Source organism: Pipistrellus kuhlii, unplaced genomic scaffold, assembly GCF_014108245.1.
Source record: "Pipistrellus kuhlii isolate mPipKuh1 unplaced genomic scaffold, mPipKuh1.p scaffold_m20_p_15, whole genome shotgun sequence".
NCBI lineage: Eukaryota > Metazoa > Chordata > Mammalia > Chiroptera > Vespertilionidae > Pipistrellus > Pipistrellus kuhlii.
Window position 1 is genome coordinate 31527087 of NW_023425460.1, and position 18076 is coordinate 31545162.

Genomic DNA, 18076 nt, shown 5'->3' on the forward strand with positions numbered 1-18076 from the left:
GTTGGCCTAACCCTGAGACCAGTGGTCAACAAGAAGCTTCTTAGTCCTCCTCCCAGGCAATCCCAGGTGCCTATCTTCCCTTCTTCCCAGAATGATCCTGGGCTAGAGTTTGGGGAGACACAGCTCTCCGAGGAGGCTGGAGAACGCATAGCCTGCCTGGTTCTCAGCTTTCTCTCATGACGAGGCTCCCACAGCCTAGAAAAAACAGGCGGGCTTGAGGGGCAGGTGCCGTCTGCGAGGTCAGAGCAGCTCAAGAACCTGGGCTTCCGCACAGGGGAATCCACTTCGTACGCTAGCATCAAGCCTCTGGGTTCAGTCAGCTCCTCCCTCATTTCAATCTCTCCGAGTCTCTCCTTCCTCACCTGGAAAAGGGAATACGGACTAGCCACCTCATAGGGTCCCAGTAAGGATGAAACAAAAACGATTCTTGTGAACTGGCTTGCAGTAATAATTCCATACCTGTTAGCCAATCTTGCTTCCTATGACCCTTTCCTCTGCTTTGGGGACAAGCACATGTCTATGCTTCCTGCATTTTTCCCAGGAAGGAAATTACAACCTGACTATCTGAAGCATCTCCAAAGCATTCCCCCTCTCACCCCCCCACCTCCTCCCAAACCCCACCCGCTCGCGGGCTGCAGGCGTGGACACAGGGATGGGATGGCTCCCTGGTGCCTGGCGGTGACCGACCCCGCTGGGCGTGTCTGCGGCTGAACCCGTGCGCGCGTGCAAGTCCACACATAGAGGATGGGCGATGGGCGTGCGCCTGCCCCACCGCCCGCGCAGGCCGGGGAGTCCCGGGTCCGGGCTCGCTTCCCGAGCCGGTGGGCGGGGCGGGGCCGTTGTTCGGGGACCCAGGCCCCCGCGCTCCCTAAGGAGAACGGCGGGCTGCACCCCCCATGCGATCCCACCCCCAGGTTTAAACTAAAGCCACGTCCCCTCTCCCCACGCGTCTCCGGGAAGGGGAGGGGAAGCAGAGCGGAGTTGTGCGTAGGGGTCACCCCCGTGGCTTCTCTGCTGTTTTCTGTGAAACTTCCCCAGGGCCTATGCATTCGCGAAGTGCTGGGGAGGGGGGCCAGGCCCGGGCTGGTACCCACCCCCCTTCCCGGACGGGGCCCTCTGGGTCTTGCAGAAAGCTCCCCTGCGCCCCCGGGGCCGCGGGGGCCGGGCAGAGGGGCCGGGCGGCCGGGGGCAGAGGAGCGGAGAAGAAAGGGATGGGAGGGGGAGCGGGGAGCTGGCGGCAGAGGGAACAGCAGATTGCGCCGAGCCAATGGCAGCGGCGGGACGAGGTGGCACCAAATTCCCTTCGGCCAATGGCGCGCCAGCGTCTACCGGAGCCCATTAGCATTTCCCCGGGGGCCGGGCTGCGGCTGCGGAGCCAGCCGGGCCGCGGTATGCCTGCAGCATCCAGGTTGTGCGTGGCCGGCCCCTAGCACGCCTCGCCTCTGTCTCCTCCCCTCCCCGCCCATGCGGGGGTCCCGCCGCGAGCCAACTCCGCGCACTTTGGCCCTGTTGGCAGCGAATAAAAGGAGTCTGAGGAAATACGGGGCACGGCCATCCCCTGCCAGCTCATCTAGCCTTTAAATCCCCAGCCTTGGGAGAGCCACGCACCGGGTCCACGGACACCGATCCAGCGCGCACCGCCCGCCACGCACCGCCACCGCCACCCCTCCGAGCGCCAACGCGGGCTCAGCCACCGGCATCTCTCCGCTGCCCCGAACTCCGCTGCGCAGCCTCAGCCCTGGGAGAGTGACCCCAGGCATCCGAGAGCGCAGATGCCGGCCCACTTGCTGCAAGAGGAGGTGAGTTTCCTTCCAGCCTGGCTCCCGGGCTCCCGGGCTCCCGGGCTCCCGGGCTCCCGGGCTCCCTGGCCGCTTGGCGCCCCAGCTGGCCCGGCTTCTAGGTGACTCGTGGACGGAGGAGCGGAGATCCCCGCGGAGGACAGAGCCATCTTTTGCGAGTTGTGCTGCCTTCATTTGCTGGGGATCTGCGTCGTAATTTGAGGGACTTGGTTCCCCAACTTTTGTTTCTTACGCTTCAAAGGAAAACCGGGTCGTGGCTGGCGGCACCCTTGCGTCTGTAATGCCTGCGGGGGTTCCTTTGTGTGTCCGCATGGGTGAAAGTGTTCTCCTTCACCTTGAAGGTTCACCCCCCTCCCCAATCTCTCTGCATAGTTTCCTGGGGACTTCCTCTGCTTTCATCTGGGGTGGACCCCGCCTTCCGTTACCCCCGCCTGGGTAGGTTGGGGCAGGGTCTGTGCCAACCCTTCGCTCTTCCTCCAGCTGGATGAGAGTGACGTGGCCCCTGCTACCTCCACGTGCAGCCTCCTCTCCCCTGACCCTCCGCTTCCTCTCCCTGCCAGATGGCTAGCTCCTATGCATCCTCCTCCTCCACCACCACCACCACCATCACCGAGCCTCCCGCCCGGGTCCTGCAGAATGGAGAAAGCAACCCGGAGAAGAATCTCCTGCACCCGGAGGAAGACATCCGCCCCGAAATGAAAGACGACATCTTTGACCCAAGTTACAAGGATAAGGAGGGCCCGAGGCCCAAGCTTGAGTATGTCTGGAGGAACATCATCCTTATGTCGCTGCTGCACCTGGGAGCCCTGTACGGCATCATCCTGATCCCCACCTGCAAGGTCTACACCTGGCTCTGGGGTAAGAGTGCTGCTCGTCCCCCTGCCCGGAGGCGCCAGGTTCCCTTTGCCCTTTAACGGGACAGGAGCTCACCTGGAACAGAAGTACTGGCCCTACAATTCCTGAGAGGCTGCGTGGCTTGGGGGCAGAGGCTAGGGGGGCAGGGAGGCAGGGGTGGCAATGCTGGGGGTCTTTACACGTGGATGCTGGGGAGGGAGCGGGTAGACCTGTGCCAGAGGGTAGGCTTTCCCTGAAAGAGCTTTTCTGTTTCAAGCCATTTGCTTGGCTGCTTGTCCCAGCCCCACCATCCACCAAAGACTCAAGGCCCCTAGCTGGGAACATGGGGTGAGACCAGTGGTTTGGGGGTGGTATAGGTGGAGCAACGTCGTGAGAAAGCAAGAAAAATGGCTCAGGAAGAGAGGAGGAGAGGGAGGAACCGAGAGGTGGTTACCCACAAAGGTGTGTGCCCTGACCCTGGCCCACCAGCCTCCTTTGTTAGGAAGATGAAGCTCCTGTAGGAAACATGTTAAACAGATGGAGTGACTCCCTGCAGGTCCCAGGGCACGGTACACACCACTCAGGGAAAAGTCCTTTGATTGCAACGAGGTGGAAGCACTGCTTCATGTCCCATTTCCTACCTAGCCTGCTCCAGCTTCAGCTCCCGATGCCATGAAGTCTCTCCTTGCCTGGACAGCCAGACCAGGCCAGGAGAGAGTCCTCAGCAGCCCCAGCCTCGAGTCTCCTGCGAGGCTGCTGCAGTGAGGGAGTTCTGTCCCTGACCTGCCCTTAGCTCAGCTTTTTCAGGATCCATGGGTATGAGCAGAGAGCGGCGCCCTGCCCCCTGGAAGCACACATGCGCTCTGCAGGCATTTTCACCTCTGCCATCATAAGCCTGCGTTGGGGACGGGAGATGAGGGAACTCTTAAGGACCCAGGGGCCCCACATTGCCACTCTCCGAGGGTGGTGAACTGAATTCTCTCTGGGAAACTATGTTAGGGTTGGGGTGTTTGCTGAGAGCTGCACTCTTGGAGGGTAGTTACGTAGAAGGGCTAGTAGGCCAAGTTGGAGCTGATTCTCCCAGGACCTTTTACGCCTAAAGGTGGTGGGATCTGGTCCTTAGAGCTTTGTGTTGGGAAATCCTCTCAGTGCCTCAGACAGTGAAATGCAACTGGGTAGAGATCCCTTCTCCTCGGATCTCCATCTTTCCGGGTACAAACTGGGACAACGGTACTTTTCTAGGATCAGGAAGGTAGTGCTCCTTGGGTTACAGGTTTCCCATTGCTGAGGCTCTTCTGCAGACCAGGAAGGGCCCTTCTCTCTGCTCTCTAGCCCCTCTGAGGTCCCAGCCAGACTTCAGCTCTCTACCCTCCTACCCAAAAGCGGAGTCTTCACAAGTAGGTTTGTAGCCCGCAAGCCCCTTCCAGCCTCAGCACTCCCTGTAGGCCTGGCTAAGTCCACAGTTTGGCCAGGCTGCTTCTGCTTGCCCCTCACCCTCGGCTGCTGGAGCAGGGGGCAGAGTGCAATCCCCAATCCAAGGCTGTGCCCACTACCTTTATGTGCCCTGCCCAGGTGCCTTTGGGCAGGGAAATGTGGCACGGAGACTGGATGGGGACCTTTTGTACTCCTCCCCTGGACCTTGTGGTGGGTGGTTGGGCTGACTGATCACCATCCTGGCATGGGGATAACAGAACTGCTCTGTCTTAAGAAACAAGAAGGAGAGAGGGACCGTCAGGGGTCCCACTTTCAGAGTTTAGGAGCTTGGCCTCAGCCTTTCCTTTTATCCCCAAGGACAGTATTAAATCAACAACTGGTTGTGATTACAGCATTTCTGGTGACTGAGCAATTTAGAGAGACTCCCAGAAGGGCCGTCGGGGCAGCCTGAAGGCATCTCTCTGGCATCACTGAGGACCGAGGGGCAAAATTTCCCTTCCCTTAGGGCCAGAGCTATGAGATTTTGCTTAACCATCAATTTGGACATTAGTAGAGAATGAGCCTCCTCCTAGTTGCTAGGCTTAGATGTGTAGATAAAAAAGGCACTAGAATGCTTGGATTCTTTTCCCACTTCCCCTGTTAACACTAGGATCTTAAGTGCTTTCTGAGTTAGCTCACAGGGTCATCTGTGGCATGAAACAACCCCAGTAGCTTCCTTCATTTTGAGCTAAGTGCTGTGTTCTTGCCCAAAGCTGTTTTTCTTCTTCATTGATGATTCTTCGTGTGGTTGTGGCTCAACTGTCATTCTTCCAGCTGCGGGTGCAGGTAGATTTTGCATCTGGGAGCAAACAGTCACATGGCTTAAGGCCAGCAAGTCACGTAGCAAAGGGATTAGAGACAGAATTGTCATTGGGATAGACTCTGGCTCCAGGGCTCTCCCTCTCCCGTGGGATCCTGTAGGAGGAATAGGATAGGGTGGAGGGAGATAGGATGGGGGGTAGGGGATATTTGTTTAGGAAACTGTTATCTGTGGCTGGAGAAAGAACACAGGACAATTTGTTACACCATGTGGTGTCTCCAACTGCAACTAAATTCTGTGGCCACTGAGGACCCATTGTTTTGAGCTGTAGTCCTAGGAATGAAACATTGTCAACAGTCAACTGCTCTACCAAGGCCCTACTCAGCCTCTGCCTCTTAGAGCTACTGAACAGAGGAATATGGGTACAGCCAGCAACCCACTGCCCAGTTAGAGATTATAGCTGGCACCTCCTGAGCTGGCAGGCCTCCAGGAAGGTGAGGGAGGACAGTGTTGGGATGTTCCACCAACAGTTCTGAGCATATCCCACCACCATCTAAAATGAGCCTTGCCAGAGAGAGTGGGGGCTGACAGAGGGGTGTGGCAAAGGAGAGACGCAGGAACTCTGTACATATCCTGGGGAGGTGGATGGTATAGTTGGAACATGAATGCTTGTTAACAGAACTCTTAGTTTCAAACTATGGCTCCATTTCTTACTGGCCTTGTGACCATAGATAAACACAACCTCTATGAGTGTCTTTTTTTTTTTTTCTTTCAACTGCAAAGTGAGGCTATTAAAGTCCATTCAAAGGAACCAGAAAATCAGAGAATATATTGTAAAATTCTTAGCTAAGCTGTGCAGAGATAAGACTTATGTGAAGGGCAGATTGTCCCCCTGATATGGTCACACTGCCTGCTAAAATACTGAAATGCTTTTGGATCAGTTGGGAAATAGCCGTAGTTCTGAGCCCCTGGGTGTCCTCTAGAACCCAGAGCCCCTTGGATTGATGAGTGCCCAGACTCTACTGACTATTAAATTGTTTGGGACCACCCTTGGTTATGGGTCCTAAGCTCTGTAGGAGTGGTCTGTGGTCCTTAAAAACTGGGGGAAGCTTAGCTGAAGTTCAAAGGAGATGGGGCTTGAGATAATAATCCTCATGACTAAGAGTGGCCAGGCGCTGGGTAGCAAGCTCTTCTCTGTCCTGCCTTTCTAAAGCTCCTGCAACAGCCCGGCTGGCATGGCTCAGTGGTTGAGTGCCAATCTATGATCCAGGAGGTCAGGGTTCCATTCCTGGTTGGGGCACATGCCCAGATTGTGGTCCTGATCCCCAGTGTGTGGCACATAGGAGACAACCAATCAGTGATTCTCTCTCATCGTAGATATTTCCATCCCTCTCTCCCTTTCCATTCCTCTGAAATCAAAAAAAGTTCCTGAAACTTCTTAGCTTATTCCAATTCCTAGGTGGAGAGGGTGAGAGGTGATGGGTTTTTTTTTTCTTTCAAGTAATAAAATCAGAGAGACCTAAGAGACCAAGGTGTCCCTGGACCTCAGGGAAAAGCAGATCCCCCCAAAAGCCTCTGAAGACACATCCAACATACAGAGAACCACTTGTGAATGTTTCTCCAGATGATTGACCTCTCACTGTTTCCGCCTGGCAGGGTTCGCCTACTACATCATCAGTGCTCTGGGTATAACAGCGGGAGCCCATCGCCTGTGGAGCCACCGGAGCTACAAGGCTCGGCTGCCTCTGCGGATCTTCCTGATCATCGCCAACACAATGGCATTCCAGGTAGGAAGCCAGCTCTGCCCAGCCCTTCCCTCCACTCTGCCAGTGACCAGGGGCGGATGGAGGAGATCAGCACCTGCAGAGGAGCAACACCTGGACAGCCATTTCACTCTCCTCTCTCCTGGTGGTCACCTCAGGTGCAGGCTCAGGCCTTCAGTCCATAAAGCATGGGCACATTTCTGAGTCTAGAAAAGAGAACTAGGAGATAACTAGGAAATATATATTCCTATCTTTTCCTATGGTTCCTCTGTTGTCACAAAGTCTGGCTGTTGGGGTCCTTCATTCTCAGAGTCTGCAAGGCATTGGACAATAGACTCACCATTTTAGGTGAATAGCTTAGGGCTCCACCATGATGGGACTGAAGTGGATGTTTCACAGACTCAGGAATTCTGTTGTTTTCCAGCGATGACAGCAAATACTTATAGCACTGAGTGTGTGCCTGGTACTATTCTAAGCCCTTGACATAGTTTACCTTATTAAATTCTCTTAGGCGGTGAGTACTATTCTTATTCCCATTTTCTAGATAAGAAAATTATGTCATGGAGAGGTTAGGGAGACCAACAATATGGTCCTGTCTTGGGCTGCCAGGCTGTATGGAAGTTTGTTGAGTCAGAAAGCTATAGCAGAGATAGAATGAAGGAAACTGGGGAAAGGAGACACATAGCTATTAAGCGGTGGCAATGGACAAAGGATAGCTTGGGGTGTGGGGCTCAGCTTGGAGCAGAGGGGGAAAAGAGGCCACTGAACTTGTTCCCTTCTTCATGGCAATACTCTAGGTAGCATTTACCATAGTTATGTAATCATCGGTGCCATATTACTTTATACCTGGAGGGCTCCTGATATTGGGACAAAGGTAAGAAAGAGATATTGACACATTCTTTAAGGGATGGAAAGAGTCCCAGAGAAGCCCAGAGATCATTTGGGAATGTGGCCACGCTCATGATTTATGTGTCTGGTCTTGCTGAGTTGTGAGCTGTCTCTTGCCAAGGCATCAGAATGAAGCTCCCTGCAGCTTTATCCACTGACCAGGGCCCTAGGATGCAAGGCTGTCTGCCTTGCTCGCCCTGCCCAGGGATTAGGCACCCCACGAAGACCTTTTCCAACATGTTTTGCTAGAGGAACTGCCATGTCCTCTCCTAATGAAATTGAGCTCTGTGATCTACCTCCATTCTGCCCACTGTATAATCTTTATGAAGCAACCAGTCCTATTTATGCCGTCCTGGGACTTCAAGTTGCTTTTCCAATTAAGCTTCAGTGGCAAGTTGGGGGGAAAGAGGCGGCTACTCCGTGACCCTCCTTTGGAGCCCCGGCTCCTGCGTATTTTGTGAGGTTGTGCTGAGAGTCATGGGCCCTTGAAGATGTCTATCCACTGGGATTCCCCTAAGAGGGTGTCTCTCCTGAGGCCTACAGTAGTCTTCTTCTCTGTCCCTCCAGAATGATGCTTATGAATGGGCCCGAGATCACCGTGTTCACCACAAGTTTTCAGAAACAGATGCTGATCCCCACAATGCCCGGCGTGGCTTTTTCTTCTCCCACGTGGGTTGGCTGCTGGTGCGCAAACACCCAGCTGTCAAAGAGAAGGGTGGTTTGCTAGACTTGTCGGACTTGAAGGCTGAGAAGCTGCTGATGTTCCAGAGGAGGTGAGTGGAAGGGGGATGGAGCTGGGAACTTGGTGTTTGGGGAGCCCCCTCACCCCTTTTCTCCCAGGACTTATAAACATAAACTGAGAAATGTACTGGGTTTGCATATTCAAAAATCATAACTTAAAACTCTAATTTTTAAAGAGTCCCCAAGTCTACAGCTATAGAATATTATTCTTTCTGAACTTCTTAATTAGGCCAGTAAAATTCAACTAATGCTTACTGGCCTAGGAAGTCATGGGTACAAAGATGATTGTGCCATAGTCTTTACCTTCAAGGAGTTTGTAGCCTACTGGTGAGTAAAAGTATAAGCCAAGTGTCTGAATAAGTATGATACATGGCAAAATATTTTCTGTACCAGTCAGAGACACAAAGGGGAGGGAGACTGCATAGTGGGGAGTGTCAGGGAACCATTTGTGAAGCAAGTAGCTTTGGAATCCACTAATGGATAGAGATTTTCACAGGTGTCAGGGGAGAGAGACAAACAGTACAAACAGAACAGAATGATCTAAGCCTGAAATATGTTCTAGCAACAGAGTCCTTTTGCTTGAAGTATAGGGTGTGGTAGGATTAAGACTATAGAGGGAGACTGGGGCCATTAAAAGCAGACTTAGGATTTAATTTCATAGGCAATGGAAGACCATTATAAGTTTTTTGATTGGGAATCTGTGATGGTTGGAGGCGTGCTTCAGAAAGATCACTCTCATGACAGGTGAAGAAACCAATGAGCCAAAGAGGTGAGAAGCAGGGCCGCAAATTAGGAGGCAGTGAGGACCCATGCTAGGGAAGCAGTGGCAAGAATGGAAAGGAGTTGGGTGCAGGAATGCCAATGGTATAAGAGCATAAGGCTTGACTGCTGAAGAGATGCAGGAAATCAAGTCACTGGTCTGGTCTTACCTTCAAGGAGAGACTGAATAATGGGACAGGACCTTCAGGGGATCTGGAGGCATCAGAGATCCTGAGGGAAAAGAAGAGGAGTGGTTAGAGGCTGGCTGGCAGGAAGTGGAGGCAAGACACTACACATGGACTCTGCAAAGAACATTGATTAGAAAGAGAAAGAAGCCCAAGGACAGAATGGAAAAACAGCCTGGGCAGGAGAATTCAGTGTATTCGTTTATAATATGGACCTTGCCTATTTTACTCACATGAAATTGTGCTATAGTAAAAGGAAAAAAAAGGAAGAAGAAAAAAAAAGGCAATGACTTTCGAATCAGGAGATCAGCATTCCAATCCTTGTTCCACTGGTTCCTTGTGGTGCAATCCTAGAAAAGTCATTTAACCCCTCATTACCTCATCTAAAAAGTGAGATAATGACACCACATTCTCACAAGATTTCCCACCCCATCCCTCTTGCTCTGTTTCCTGCCACACTGTCCTCACAATGTGGAAGGAAAGAGACAGCCCAACCCAGTGATGATGGAAATCAGTAGGTCTATGTCCTGTCTGCTGACTTGGTGTATGAACTCTCAATGTAGGCATTACAAGCCTGCTGTCCTGCTGATGTGCTTCATCCTGCCCACACTTGTGCCCTGGTATTTCTGGGGTGAAACTTTCAAACACAGCTTGTATGTTGCCACTTTCCTGCGGTATGCCATTGTGCTCAATGCCACCTGGCTGGTGAACAGCGCTGCCCACCTCTACGGATATCGCCCTTACGACAAGAACATTAACCCACGGGAGAATATCCTGGTTTCACTGGGAGCTGTGGGTAAGTCAGCAGTCCACAGCTAGACCACATCTAGTGGTCTGCTGTCTGGGTATTGGGCTGGGAACCAGAAAAACCAGGTTAACTTGCTTTATGACCTCTTTCTATCTGTTTTTTTCACTCTAGAACTAAGAGGCAATATATGAGAAAACTCTTGAGAGCCAGGCCACAAGTCTTAAATAAAAAGGAAAGGTTAAATATAGCAATGCCTTTGATGCTAGGTTCTTAAACAATTCCCAAATGTTACATATAATGAGCCCCCTCTGGGTTTTCCTTTTTCCAGTTGTGTCTGGTTTGGATTGTAGGGAAGTATAAATCGATATAAATAGAATTGGGCCCTCAGGATGGCCAATATGCCCTAGTGGTGTATATGTCATGTCAGATGTAGAATACTTGTAATTTAATTCAGTTAACTTTTCTTTTATATATCTTTTTTTGCTATTTTATATTCAGGTAGGCCATACGTTAAGTGTATGCCATGCCTTATTGCCTGGGGATGCCAATCTGAAGGACAACAAAGCTACTATTGGTGGCCATACCATGCTTGTCTCCTGTCCTTGATTTTTGTCTCTTCTGCTTTATTCTTTACTAAGAATGGCTTAGGGAACCCCTGATAAAGCAGTTAGTTTAATCACAAGTGCCTGCTAATTGATCGAATGCTTGCTATTTATGAAGTTATTTCTTTTTTTTTAAAAAAACTTCTTTTTTTTTTTTAAATATATTTTATTGATTTTTGTACAGAGAGGAGGGGGGGGGGGTAGAGAGTTAGAAACATCGATGAGAGAGAGTCATCGATCAGCTGCCTCTTGCACACCCCCTACTGGGGATATGCCCACAACCAAGGCACATGCCCTTGACCGGAATTGAACCCGGGACCTTTCAGTCCCCAAGCCGACGCTCTATCCATTGAGCCAAACCGATCTTGGCTGAAGTTATTTCTTTATACTTTGAGTTCTAATAGCCAGAGTTCTACAATCTGTCTCCAATTGATTTTTTCTGTCACTGTTTTCAACTAAATAGAGCCATCACTAAGGCCTGGAATTAGCCCTCCTTGAGGAAACCCAGTGGCCTCCTGTTCCTCACCGTTGATCAGTGAGCAAACTCACTGTTCCATGTGTTTATGCATATCATGGCCTAAATTCACCCTTTTCTCTTTATAGTCTCAACCCTGACCATCTTCACTGGGTACTGACTGTACTCCAATAGTATTTTTCCCCTCTTTCTTTTTAACTGTCATGCCTCTCCCCTCTCCTTTCAGGCACCATCTACATTGTGCATGTTTTTACTCTGAACCATGTTTGAAGTAAATCACCTAAGCCATATAAGTCTGAGGTTTTCATAGACATGGAAGTTTCTGGAATGAGAGTTGTCCTGTACTGCAAATGGGTCTACAGTGAGCTTCCCCAACTGCAGCCTCTTTCTGACCACTAGTTCCGAGTAGCTCCCTTGTGGAAAAAAACAGCCCAACAAACAACCCCCACAAAAAACAAAGTGGCTCCCAATATCTTATTTTGTCTCAGTTATTTATTTGTACCTGCTGCTCTCCTCCCTTATCACCTCCCCTTTTGTTCTCCTCTAGCTCGCTTCCTGCCTTTCTAATCTTTTCTTCTTGAATTACCTCCCCCACAGTCACATGCTCATCTTCTCTCTGACAAAGCTGACCTCCCTTGAGCCTTTCTTGGGCTGTATCTTGCTGCCCCAGTTGCAAAGTCTTGTCCTTCTCCCTATTGACTCTCCTTCCCCTCCCCCCCGTCCCTTTGGCTATGTGTGTGTCTGATTCAGTTTTCAATCTGATAAGTATAGGCCTGGTTAGTGCTTTATATAGAGCCTGGTGCAGAGCCATTGAGGGAAATGAGAAATCCTCTCTCAGTACGTTTAGTCTTGGGATCTTTCCACCCTCCTACTCAGTTCACACTGTCTCAGAGTCCACGTTACAGAGAGAGGACACACCTTGAGATGCCTTGGATGGTGTCATTTACTTTGCGGGACTTCCTTTACTTGCGCGTTATTAATATCATTATGGCTCCTTTGAAGGCTCTTTTATCTTCAAAGGACTTGATATGCTCTTTTACTAGCTATTTTTTACCCGGCTTTACCACAGCCTCATAAGGCTCAGTATTGTTATTATTGAATGTGGTTCAGAAAAAAGAGTTCTGCCAACGATTGGAGAAACACTCTGTGGAGTTTCCAAAGTTTGATCCATTACAGAAATTATCCCGAATCCAGAATTTTGTGGGTTTTTTTCTCCATCCAGCAAAAAGAACTGCTCATCTCAGAAGTTAGAGGGAGTTTCTAAGCATTTTGCCTCTGACTCCCTCCGAGAGCTTCTGTTGTATCTGCATCACCATCACACCAGGGTCAAAGCTCAAAGAATTTGAAGTCAGAGAGTCTACTGAACCAGTAGTGGCCGAGGACACTCGAGCCCTAGGCTGGGCCTCCTTTCTTCTGACTTTCGGCTATTGCTGCCCAATTCTGTGGTTCTCTCACACGCTTGTAGGTTGTTCCAGTGCAGGTGTACTCCCTTGCTCACCTTTGTAAGAAACACAGCAAATGTTCTTTATTCTAGACTCTCTCATCTTCCCACCCTATCTCTCTCTCTCTCTCTCTCTCTCTCTCTCTCTCTCTCTCTCTCTCTCTCTCTCTCTCACACACACACACACACACACACACACACACACACACACAAACACAAACACACACACACACAGAGCCGTGAGGATCTCAGACCAATATTTAGTAAAGCTCTGGGATTTTCCGACCTAAAATCCATTTCCAGTGATAGTTTGTTTTTAGTCATCTTATACTCTGAGAGAAACTGCCAGTCCTCACACAATGGCTCCCAGAAATCCATGGTTGACCATGGTCTCCCTATTCATTTCTTCCTTTTTTTTTTAAATCTTCACCAAAGATATTTTTCCATTGATTTTAGAGAAAGTGGAAGGGAGGTAAGAAGGAAGAGAGGTAGAGACAGAGAGAAAAATAGATATGAGAGAGACACATTAATTGGTTGTCTCCAGCTGCAGCAAGGAGATGGAACCTGAAATCCAGGTACATGCCCTTGATGGGGAATGGACCTGAGGCCCTTTGATGCGAGGATGGGTGCTCTAACCACTGAGAAACACTGTCCAGGGCTCCCCGTTTTTTTTCTTAAGAAGCCTCTGAGTGGATCTATTTGGTTCAGAGTAGAAGAGACTAGTTTCATTCATTCATTCAACAACAGCAAGTATCTACTAGGTTTGAGGTACTCTGCTAGGTAACTGATGTTCCAAGATCAGGAAGACAGCAGTTCACTGTAGAGCACCTTAACTTTTTTCTTTGTTTTTTGGTTTCAGGTGAGGGCTTCCACAACTACCATCACTCCTTCCCCTATGACTACTCCACCAGTGAATACCGCTGGCACATCAACCTAACCACATTCTTCATCGATTGCATGGCTGCCCTCGGCCTGGCTTACGACCGGAAGAAAGTATCCAAGGCAGCTGTCTTGGCCAAGATTAAGAGAACTGGAGATGGAAGCTACAAGAGTGGCTGAGTTTGGGGTCCTCCATTTTCCTTTTCAAAAGCCAGCCAGGCAGAGTTTTAATGTTCTTTTTATTAACTACTGAATAATGCTACCAGGATGCTAAAGATGATGAGGTTAACCCATTCCAGTATTCTTTTAAAATTCAAAAGTATTGAAAGCCAACAACTCTGCCTTCATGATGCTAAGCTGATACTCTTCTTTCTTCTCTTTTCTTCCCTGTCTTCTAGACCCATGGTCCTTTTCTTTGCTTTTTTCCTATCACCTTCCTCTCTCTTCTTCCTCATTGCCTCCCAGACAAGCAGCTGGTGAGGCAGTGGTGGGTATCTAGCTTCTGAAGTCTAGACAACCTTTCTATCATCCCAAACTAATGGTTTTGCCCCAGATAACTCTTTTTCCTTGAGATGTTCTAAGCTTCAAGGTAGGTGGCTCAAGCTAGAGATTTGACAAAATCTTCTGGGAAGACCCCTCTTAGTTATTTTCATTTCAGACTTTTGCTAGATGGAATGGAAGAACAACTTTATTTGTCACAAAGCTTCTAAAGCAGGTAAATTGTCAGGGGAGAGAGTTAGCATGCATGGTACGATTGATAAGTAAGGTGGGAAACAAAGCAAGAAGAAGCTCCTGAGGTGATCAAACACACCGCTGCCTGCCCACTCGGCCATTGAGCCCCACTGCCCAGCACGCTTCCTTTCTCTCCTGATTGTGAGTGGGGAATGGCCATGGAGCTTGGCAGTGCTAGACCACAGGAGCAAATCTTAGGTCCCAATAGACTCTAGGATGGAGATAAAGAAAAAGCATTTAGCTTGTAATACAAAAGATCTTCAATGGAGGAGTTTTTTTCCCTTTAATAACAGGAAAATTTCTTACTTCATATATCAGAAAGTCTTGAGGTTGGTTGTTTCCAGAATTGATGAATCCAGCAGCTCCTGGAATCATCAAAATTCTTTCATCTTTCTAACTTTGCCATCTGACCCTTGAGATACTGGTCAGCTCTACTCAGTAATGCGGTAGCTGCAGCATATCCAGACATCCAAAAAAGGAATGTATTGGTGGTATAATGGTGAGCATTCCAAAAAAGGAAGGATTTTAGGAAGTAGGTTAAACAAATACATATATTTATATATATACAGATATACTTTGCTTAGAATATTAATTCACTCAGAGTATTTCCCTCTGAGAGAGGGATGCTTGAAGAAGAGAATAGGGGATGGAGAGGTTGAAGAGCAGGGTCTGTGGGCAGTTCCTGAGAGATTATTTTACAGTAGAAGGACTTTGAGAATGCATTGTCTGGGGATTTGGATTCAGAAGCTTACTAAGTAAATTATTGGGTGTCGTAATAGGAAAGCTGGTTATCCAAACAAGTTAGTTGTTAGGTTCACTCATTGACTCCCATTTCTCCTCAGAATAAGTAGAAACTAGGAGGCTTTTTGCCGTAGTGTCAGACTGTTTCACTCATTTCTTCTGTTAACAGGTAGCCCAGTGATTTTCAATCTCTTTCATCTCATGGCACACATACACTAATTACTAAAATTCTGCAGCACACCAAAAAAAATATTTTTGCCAATCTAACAACAACAAAAGGTATACTTTTGAGTGATCCACACCAGACAGCTCTTGTCGTGTTGGCTGTTGTCATTTTTATATTTGACAATCTAAGGAAAAAGAGGTCAGTGCCCCTGACTAAACAGTCAGGTGCTGCATGTTTTTAAAAAAATGCTTGTGGCACAACAATTGAAAATCACTGATCTAGCCAAAATATAGAACTGCCTGGGGGCGAGTAGAAGTCTTTTTACCCTGGTTCTTGATTCCTGGCTCTACCCAATCTGTCCATTTCTCCTCCCGGTTCTACCTGTCCCCTGACGTTTTCTTGTTTTCTCTGGACAGGCAGCCTCCTCTGTGTATTCGGAGGCAGTGCTGGCGAGTGCTGTCCAGGCAGACAGAATGCTCAGGGTCACTGCACCACTGTTTCTCTTTATCAAGTTGCCCTGGCTGCCACTTTCACCTGGCCTCCAGAGTCTCTCCACCTACAGTCCTATTATCCCCTGCCACAGTGATGACTCAAGACAAGGCTGGCAAACCCTAGTAGGAACATCCCTGGCTCAGGCTCTCTCTCTCTCTCCACTCTCTCTCTCATGAGGCACAGCCAAGCCGAATGCTTGCATCATGCTAGTGAGCCAGCCCTGGAGCAAAAGAGAGTTTGTTTTCCGTCTCCTCTGTCTGGGTCAGAACGAGAGAACATACTGGACGCCCCCTGCTTGCTTATTTACCCTGCCCAGCTTTAGTCTGTGCTCCCGGCTGACGGCAACGCCGGTAGAAGTAGGAGGGAGCCTAGCCTTCACTGGGAAGCACAAGAAACAAAGGCAAGTTCCAAAGTGCCTCGCTTGAAAGAAGGCCCTGTTCATTCCCTGGAGCCAGGGTACACTGCAAAGCTTTGGCTGGGACTTGGGATCTGAGATGCCATGAACTTTGCTGAGCGGCGTCTCTGTTCAGCAAACTAACCAGCATTCCCTACAGCACAGCCTAGAGTAGCCAATAGTGTAGAAGAGGTCTAAGAAAAAAATAAAAAATAAAAATCAGTGTTTTGAGAACCTTGGGCCACTCCTGTCCCTGTACCCCAGTCATCAATGCAGAAGCCTGGGCTTTTCTTTGTCAAGATTGAAAATGTATGATACCAAATGCTCTGTCCACTGTTGAAACCGAACGGTGGAAGGGAAGAGGGCCTTTCGTTTTGTGTTTGCTGAGTAGATAGAGGCTACAGGGATGAGCCTGGTCTAAAGGCATCTTTGTCTTTTGAGCTGTTCCTCTCAGTAGAAAAGAATCAAACGGAAGATCACTGTAGTTTCGATCTGTTGACCTGTGCACCTACCCCTGGGAAATGTCTATTGGATAGTTTTAACGCCACAGGTCACCAGATGCCTACTTTATAATTTATGATCAGAAACAACTTTATCTTTCTATTCTAATCATGTTCCATGGATCTGATCCACACCATGACCCTGCCTACCCAAGGCTGATTGGAGTCCTCAGGTTGAAGGCCCTAGTGTATATGTGGATGTGGGGTAGGGTTAGGAGGGGGCGGGGGAGGTCTCTGCTGAATAAGGAACAGTTCTCAAGATTCTCAAGCTGAATTCAAATAATGCATTAATGATCCAGAAACCCAGATCTGATCAAGTGTGAATTTCTAACAGTCCTTGCTTTGTGGGTGTGCTGACAACTTATTTGGGTGCCTTACGTGTTTTCTAATCAGTGTTGCATATGAGCCTGCTCTCACTCCCTCCTTGCTCCTCTGTGGAGTTCCTTTGCACCTGAGAGCTTGCAGAAGTGGCTGGTGGAAAGGGGGGCTTGGCTGGGGAATTAGCAGTACAGCTGTTCCCAGGATTCCCTCCTGGGCTTCATTTTGGAAACTTTTCTTAGGTCTGTGTTTATTAAGTGCCCACATTTGATGGCGGGTGGAAGTAATTGAATGTATTTGGTTTTTATTTAGATTAAAAAGATGCTTGTAGAATTTAAAATGGAAACTTTTTCTCCTTGGTTTTCTAGTATCCTGAGTGTATTCTCTGTAAGGATAGCTTAAATGGGTCAGCGTGAAAGGTTAAAGAAAGCAAGATATCAACTTTAGCCAGGCGGTTAAGGCCAACGCCTCTCTTACCACTGTGCCACTGACTTGCTATGTGACCCTGGGCAAGTCTCTTAACAATAATGTGCCTCAGTTTTCCTTCTGTTAAAATGGGGGTAATAATACTGACCTACCTCAAAGGGCAGTTTTGAGGTGTGACTAATGCTTTATATAAAGCATTTTGGGACCCTTCAGCAGAGAAATCTCTTAAGTCCTGAGTATTTTTATAGTTAGTAGTATCCACCATGAATTTGTGTCCGCCGTGAACCATGTGTCCCAGATGCTATCATTAATCTATATGGTTTTCTCTGAGAAATTGAATAAGTCCATTGGATAAGTGGTAGATAACTAGCCAGACAAAATTTGAGAATGCATAAACTCATTGTCATGGAAATAGACACAGGACACCTGTTCCTTGATTGGGTGGGATTTTTCCTTTTTTTTTTTTTTTTTTTAATGTGGGATAGTAGTTATTTGTGACCTAAGAATAATTTTGGAATAATTTCTATTAATAACTCTGAGGTTAGTTGTACTTATCTAACATTGTGTTTGTTCATAATAAAAGTGAAGTGAATCTGACTGCGCTGTGTCTGTGAGCTTTTCTGGGTGTGATTCAAAGTCTCCTGGGACTTATCTCTGGTCCACCATGATATCTGGGTCCTGTTCCTGTACCTTTAAGAGTAACACAGGAGAAAAAGCTACAATGATTGACTCATATAGCCTAGTAACCCGCCCTGTCTTTGCTAAGGGTAACTATAGGTTAAATTCAGTCTTGGCACAGGAAACCAGCAGTCTGCTGCCATTAAAGCAGCCACAGTGATACCAGCTGACACTCTGGCCCTGGCACTTGGCCCTGGCCAGGTCTCTTGTGTGTCACATGGTCACATGGACTCAAGAGGAAGTTGGCAGCAGGAAAACCACTCCGGAAAAGCAGGTTTTTAT

The 18076-nt window shown here is 48.6% G+C and overlaps 1 protein-coding gene across 1 annotated transcript; it reads left to right on the top strand.

Moving 5' to 3' along the window:
- Window positions 1–1347: 1347 nt before the first annotated feature.
- SCD (stearoyl-CoA desaturase) lies at window positions 1348–17713 on the top strand. The gene is made up of 6 exons (XM_036438855.2): window positions 1348–1799; window positions 2360–2657; window positions 6523–6653; window positions 8085–8290; window positions 9766–9998; window positions 13328–17713. Exons 1-6 carry the CDS (start codon window positions 1773–1775, stop codon window positions 13525–13527), a joined length of 1095 nt encoding a protein of 364 aa, XP_036294748.1. The 5' UTR covers window positions 1348–1772; the 3' UTR covers window positions 13528–17713.
- The last annotated feature ends 363 nt before the right edge of the window (window positions 17714–18076 follow it).